The sequence below is a fragment of the Homarus americanus genome, unplaced genomic scaffold (genome assembly GCF_018991925.1).
Source record: "Homarus americanus isolate GMGI-L3 unplaced genomic scaffold, GMGI_Hamer_2.0 scaffold28, whole genome shotgun sequence".
Classification (NCBI taxonomy): domain Eukaryota; kingdom Metazoa; phylum Arthropoda; class Malacostraca; order Decapoda; family Nephropidae; genus Homarus; species Homarus americanus.
Window position 1 is genome coordinate 1,653,042 of NW_024742238.1, and position 7,441 is coordinate 1,660,482.

The following is a 7,441-nucleotide window of genomic DNA, read 5'->3' on the forward strand; positions in this document are numbered from 1 at the left end:
GGCGGAAAACTTCCTCCCAAAATCTCAATGTGGCTTTAGACCAGTGGTTCCCAACCATTTTAGTACCATGCCCCACTTTTTTATCACAAATTTCTTCATGTCCCCCACCCGTTAATTGTTTAGTATGATATAACTATATCAGTTTTGAAGAAGTATAACATAAAAAATTGTATCTTTCAAATAAAACTAAAGGGTTTAACTTCAAATTTAATCAAATAAAATCCATTTTATAATGTGTATAACATATCTACCATCACATTAAATAAATTCAATTACAATCAATTAATGAGACCCTTGAGCCTGATGTCTACTGCAAAGAGATTTTATCCGAGGCAGAAATTTTGTTAATTTCAATCTCAAGTCGCCTCGTTTAGTGATATCCAGTCGGTTTCTTTTCTTCAGTAATAAGTCATTCACAGCACTAAATCCACATTCCACTAAGTATGACGATGGGAATGGTAACAGTAGTGATCTTGCCAAACTACTTGTATTTGGATATTTAGCTTGTGTTTCTTCACAGAGCCACATCATTGTTCCTTTTATTTTGAACAGGGCTTTAATCGAGTCATCATTTTGTAATTCTGAAAGTTCTCCTTGATACTCCATGGTTACATCTGACAGATCCACTAGCAATGGCTGAGTCATCCAAGATGGATAATTAATTTCTTTCAAATCAGAAAATCTGAAGTTGAAATCGCTTACCATTATTTTTAAGTGCTCCACAATAACAAGACAAGTAGCATCTGTTACCTCACATTTATTCAGCCAATAAAATTGTTCAAATATTTTGACAGAAATATTTTCTTGGGATAATTCCAGAAATGATATAAAGCCAAATATCTTGGCCTTTGAATTAACAAGTCATATTTGTTCCTTGGAGCTCCTTATTTAAGACATTGAGTTTTTCAAATATATCTGCTAAATAACTGACAAGTGCTTTACCATCAACTGTCAGTAACAGAGTCATATAAGGTTTGTCATCCAAGAACTCACTAAGAATATCAAATAATTCCATGAATCTTTTCAGGCAATTCCCATTTGATAACCACCTTACATCAGTATGAAGTAATAATCTTACATCGTCTGCATTTTGATCCTTGCAAAATTGTTTGAAAAGACGCTCACATTTGGCATTAGCTTTTATAGTGTTGATGCATTTTATAACTGCATTCAATGTCTCGTTTAGAACAGGGGAAACGTTTTTGGAAACTAAATTCTGTCTATGAATAACACAATGCACTAACAACATTTGGGGATTGTCGTCTTTCAATAATTTTAAAACTCCATTTTTCTTGCCCATCATCACTGGAGCACCGTCTGCAGCACAAGATATAATGTTCTCCATTGGTATCTGCTTATCTAAATATGTTTTTAATTTCCTATATATATCAATTGCAATAGTGGTGGTTTCTAATGCTTCGCAAAATAGCATATCCTCAATAAATTCTCCATTATCAACATATCTTACATAGGCCATTAACAGAGCTTCACTATCTCTTACAGTTGATTCGTCCAACTGTATTGAAAAATTTGTATATTTTAATTTTTCAACAAGTTGTACTTCTACATCACAACTCATTTCATCAATCCTGCTACTAACAGTATTATTACTGAGCGGCATGCTTTTGAGATCTTGGTCATCTTTTTCAAGAACTACTTTCAGAAAAGTTGATATTGCGGGCTTAATTAAATTCTCCCCTATTGTATGATTTTTGCCACATTTTGCTATGAGAAGAGAAATTTCATAACTAGCCTCAAGACCACGATCCTTGCTTGCACTTCTTGCAGAGAACAATGAATTTATTGTTGATCTTTTTTCAAACTTCTCCTTTAGGGATTTAAAATACTCCAGTTTTGAATTAACATGAATACTGTGTTTTGCCTTCAAATGATTTTCGAGACGACCTCTCTTCATGGATTCATTAGTCAAACATTGGTGGCACAACAGACAAAAAGGCAACCTTTCATCATGAGTCGCTGGTATGAACCCAAACAGCAAGTACTCATCTGAATACTGGCGAACTTTTTTTTTGGCGTGCACACTGTTCATTTTATGCATCATGGGGGTAACTGAAAAGTGAAAATAAAATATTTATATACTTAGGAAAATAAATTTAATATCTAACTTCTGTAACATACAAGGCACAATGTCAATATGCAGTTTCCATTTCAAGTAAATATTGAGCTTTATATTCACAGTTTTAAATTAATGTTACTGTGACAAGATCAATGAATGATTATTTTTATACATTATTTTCAGAGAATAACAAGATCAATAATCATAATGAAAAGCACTTTAACCAGCCCTCTCAGTGAAGCTAAAAAACAGAGACAGATAACTATATCAACATGAAACTTGCATTTGTGTTTAATTCAATACTGCTTCCATGCTTTATTGTGCACATTTAATTTGGTTGTAGTTAGTTTCCTCTGTTTTTTTAGCTTCAGTGGGAGCGTTGAGCAGCTGACTAAAACTCACCTTCTTCCTTGACAGCAGATGAAGAACTGCAAAGTTAAACAAGTCAGAAGCCACGCATATAGCTGGTGCCAGATGCACGATAACATTAGTGGGTGAACACTTGACTAGATTGCACAAGCTGTTGTGCTCAGCTAGGTTGTAATTACAATTTTACCCTATAAATTTATAATTTTTACCCATATAGGGTAAAATAAAAAAAAATGTTGATATTACTATATTTTTCATATTGCCCCCCTATTATTATTGAATTGCCCCCCAGTGGGGCGTAGGCCCCACGTTGGGAATCACTGTTTAGACCATCACGTGGCACCACTGACATGATCTTTGCTACCCGCCAGATACAGGAAAAGTGCAGAGAACAGCGTCGTGACCTGTACAATGCCTTCATCGACGTTACTAACGCCCTCGACTCGGTCAACAGGGAAGCCCTCTGGCAGACCCTCAGCCGTTTTGGTTTCCCACCAAAATTCATTGCCGTTGTGAGGCAATTCCATGGTAGCATGAACGGCAGTGTCCTGCACAATGGCACCCAGCCTGAGTTCTTCCCCTTGCAAACGGGGGTAAAACAATCAACGGGGGTAAATCAACTCTCTTTTTCATTTTCTTGGCTGCCTTCCTTACTCGTGCCAGTGCCAATTTAGCCGGCTGGGTGGACACCTAGCATCAGATGAGGTGAACTTTTCAACATAAGACAACTCCAGGCAGACAGAAAGGTGTCCACAGTTTCCATTACTGAACTTCAGTACATGCGACCTCACCCTCATCGCTCACACTGAATGCGACTTACATGAGATCCGGAACACCTGTGCAGATGCGTATGCACATTTGGCCTTGAGGTGAATATACAGTTAGCCAAAGATGCATCGACCCCCACCCTGACTCTCGTACTCACAATTTTACCTGGCAATACTTGGTGAAATAAGATTATGTAATGTGATTGTGATTGGTTGATCTATTTTCGGCTGTATCACTGTCAGGGTAAATATTAAATAATCCAAAGGTAGAAGTTTTATAATTATAAACTATTCATCGTTATTTAAGATTATGATAATTTTCCAGATTTTCGCATATTTGCTTAAATAACGAAGAAATTTTGATCTCGGAATCTTGTGGCAGTTCTGGTTGAAGTTGAACTGCCAATTCATTAAATGAATTTCTTCTTTATTTTGGCAAATAAACGAACATTTGGAAAATTATAATGAGCTTAAATAACGATGAATAGTTTATAATTATAAAACTTCTACCTTTGGATTATTTAATATTTACCCTGACAGTGATACAGCCGAAAATAGATCAACCAATCACAATCACATTACATAATCTTATTTCACCAAGTATTGCCAGGTAAAATTGTGAGTACGAGAGTCAGGGTGGGGGTCGATGCATCTTTGGCTAACTGTACATAAGACTTAGACTCGCTTTCAGCTTGCCCCTGGTTCAGCCACATATCCACCATCCATCCAGGTTAAGGTAGTTCCCTCTCTAATGTTACCCACTTTCAGTATCTTGGCTCCCATCTGTCCACCACCGCAGACATCGCTGAAAAGATTCAACATCGGGTCAGATGTGCATCTCAAGCCTTTGGCAGACTCCGTACCCGTGTCAGCAGCTGTAGGGAGCTGAAATATCTACAAAGTTGCACGTATATCGAGCAGTGAGCCTACCCACCCTGTTATTTGGCAGCGAGACATGGGTCACATACAGAAGGTACCTCAAGGCACTTGAAAACTTTCACCAACGTAGTCTATGTTCCATTTTTCGAGTTCGCTGGAAAGATAGGAGAACAAATGACAGTATTCTTGCTGACACCAACTGTAGGAGCATCGAGGCTATCATCCTTGAACAACTACGTTGGACTGGCCATGATTCCCGCATGGATGACAGTAGACTGCCAAATGAGCTACTTTACAATCACATAACGAATGGTAAACGTAACGTTCGCGAGCAACTGAAAAAGGTATAAAGATAGTCTTAAAACAAACCTGAAAATGTGCCAAATCGACCCCTTCACCTGGGAGATAAAGACGCCACACCGTTACGGTTGGAGGAGCACCACACGAGAAAGTGTCAATACTTTCGAGTTAGCCCGACTGCGTACCGAGGCAGACTAGCGCCAGCGTCGGAAAGACGCTGCCGCACTAGATATAGCCCTACACACGTCCAACATCTATGGACTGCCCTGCCGGCCCCGCATCGGCCTCTCGAGTCACCTCAGAGCTCACCAACGAAGGTGACATCTTTAAATAACTCCTATCATTGCATCACGGCTGGATGATCGTCATACTCGATTCCAAGTGACAGCAGAGTAGTAGTAAGTAGTGTGTGTGTGTGTGATAGAGAGACTCACTGCCGCAATATAACCAACATAAACACAGTCTCCAATTCCTCTCCCTTTTCCTTTCTCTCCTTCCACCATTCACTTTATTACTACTTCCTCCTCCTCCTCCTCTTTTTCCTCTTACGGGGGTGTCACATGACATATCTTGTATAGGAAAAATAAAAGCTCTCCTACACCTTCCTGCTCCTGGATATTGTGTGGCACCTGCCTCCTCCCTCGGGATAGCAGGTGACATGTTCTTAAAGATAGGATGTGATAATTCTTAAAAGGTTCTGTTTTTTCTTCTGTGATAGGTATCTCTTGTGTGTATGTGCGTGTGTATTTTTTAGTAAAAAAAAATAGCAAACGGTGATTAATTTAATTGGTTTTGTTTATTACTGTGCACATATAAAGCACACTAGCTTCTTAATTTAAGTTCAAGCTGCTTAAGAATTTTTTAAAGAGTCAATTCTCAGCTAAACGTATGTTGAGTAAATACTGTATAAATTCAAGATAAACATATGTCAAGATTCTTACTCACAGTACGGGACCTGGTCAGGTTGTCAGTCGGGGTATCGTACCCCACAGAAGCCCCATATACAGTGATTGAATTAAATCAAGCTACTGTATATAATTTCTTTCAAAAAGCTTACGAACATGGCATGCAAATCACTATTACTAAACAAACAAACGTATTGTCATTTAAATCTATTAGAAGAAAATAGTACGGTACTCCGTGAATGAAAGTTTCTCTAAAATACGCGGTAATCTGAACACGAACTGGACAACATTAAGTGAGGCATTGAATTGATGGTGTAACCATAGCTGCCGTTGACCGGAAGGGACGTAATTTCATGTATTTCTTCTTTTGTGTGGCAGGATGTGATGGCCGTGATTTTCCCCGGGAGTCTTAAGGCAGATATAAGATGTCTCTCATAATGATCGTAAATATGTCTCAGTGTGACGGAGAAGTAGTGAGTTGATTCTACTTTATGTGGAAGAGATGTCGGAAATGTGTCAGATAGACGTTACCTCGGCAGAGATGAGTGTTTGTTTACATTTTGCTTTTGCTTTTTTTATTTATTATCTTTGTTTCCTTCTTAGATGATTGATTTTTTTCGTAAAGTATGAATGTCGCCATAATTTTTATATTCAGAAGAATCAGGTCAAACACCGTTCCTCCTCGACTACAGGAAAGAACAAAGTTCCTTACTAACTTGACAACGCTCAAGTTCGAATTCTGGAAAAGTTCGACTCAGAAGCTCCCTCCCTCCTACTCGCCAGCTTCCACGCCATTGTCCCTCTTCCACGCTTCTCAGCCTCTCTATAGTGATCCCTGGGGCATGCTCAACCTGTCCTCTGGCGGCGGAGCTCGTGATTAACTCCGTTGTCACCTCGCTTACCCTACTCATTCCAGCTACAGTTTCTAGCCTAGTAAATTTCCCTTTACATTTCTACAACTAGGATCCAGCCACAACTAGCCTCTCAGCTATTATAAGTTATTTGAGGAGAAAGGTAAAATGTTTTAGGCATATAAAGTGCCTAAAAATGAAAATTTACCATTATTTACCGAAAACATGAAAGAATAAAGCAAGGAGTAGCGTTTGGCAACACTGAGATAATGAGGTGCAAACTGTAGTCGTCTGAGTTTTTTTCTTCAAGATAATCCCGAGACGTGTAAGTTGCTGTGTGTATACCTACTTGTGTCTGTTTCTGGCCTTTATGTGTACAAGTTCTTATGGCCGCCGGAACTGTGTGGCTGGGAGCTTGTATGGAGTGGGGGGGGGGGAGGAGATGGTGTGTTTGTGTGTGTGTCAATTTCTACATTTGTCGCAACATTTCATTCATTTTGGGTAAAAATTTAGGTATAATCAAGTTTTAACTAATACCGTATTTTACCAACTTTTACATTTTTGGGGGGAGGGGGATCACCTGAAGAATAGACCCTCAAGTTTATTCACCTGATGATTAAACACCTTAAAGATAACCTAACCTAACCCCGCAGGTAGTGTTAGGGTGTTCAATCATCAGATGAATTAAGGTGGGGTTGTCTAATCTTTAAGTGATGACTATTTTTTGGCAGGTAGAGAGAGGTGGGGGGGGGTGTAGGTGTACCGTCTGTTGCTGGGTGTTATGGGTGGTGAGTGTAGGTGTACCGTCTGTTGCTGGGTGTTGTGGGGTGGTGTAGGTGTACCGTCTGTTGCTGGGTGTTGTGGGTGGTGAGTGTAGGTGTACCGTCTGTTGCTGGGTGTTGTGGGTGGTGAGTGTAGGTGTACCGTCTGTTGCTGGAGTGTTGTGGTGGTGGGGTATGGAGTGTACCGTCTGTTGCTGGGTGTTATGGGTGGTGAGTGTAGGTGTACCGTCTGTTGCTGGGTGTTGTGGGTGGTGAGTGTAGGTGTACCGTCTGTTGCTTGGGTGTTGTGGGTGGTGAGTGTAGGTGTACCGTCTGTTGCTGGTGTTGTGGGGGTGAGTGTAGGTGTACGTCTGTTGCTGGGTGTTATGGGTGGTGAGTGTAGGTGTACCGTCTGTTGCTGGGTGTTGTGGGTGGTGAGTGTAGGTGTACCGTCTGTTGCTGGGTGTTATGGGTGGTGGTGTAGGTGTACCGTCTGTTGCTGGGTGTTGTGGGGTGGTGGTGTACCTCTGTT

The 7,441-nt window shown here is 40.0% G+C and overlaps 1 protein-coding gene across 1 annotated transcript; it reads right to left on the minus strand.

Annotated features, from left to right (window-relative positions):
* Window positions 1-853: 853 nt before the first annotated feature.
* On the minus strand, window positions 854-3,304 carry LOC121876542 (zinc finger BED domain-containing protein 5-like). Its single transcript, XM_042381737.1, has 3 exons — window positions 3,267-3,304; window positions 2,480-2,505; window positions 854-2,070 (listed from the first exon to the last, which is right to left on the minus strand). Exons 1-3 carry the CDS (start codon window positions 3,302-3,304, stop codon window positions 854-856), a joined length of 1,281 nt encoding a protein of 426 aa, XP_042237671.1.
* Between the last annotated feature and the right edge of the window lie 4,137 nt (window positions 3,305-7,441).

Excerpts from the sequence above, each read along its gene's own strand:
- LOC121876542 (XM_042381737.1), bottom strand. The coding sequence starts at position 3,304 with ATGTGCATACGCATCTGCACAGGTGTTCCGGATCTCAT. Across the intron at positions 2,506-3,266 it reads ACAGGTGTTCCGGATCTCAT|TTCTTCATCTGCTGTCAAGG; the intron begins GTAAGTCGCATT and ends TTAACTTTGCAG. Across the intron at positions 2,071-2,479 it reads ATCTGCTGTCAAGGAAGAAG|TTACCCCCATGATGCATAAA; the intron begins GTGAGTTTTAGT and ends TTCACTTTTCAG.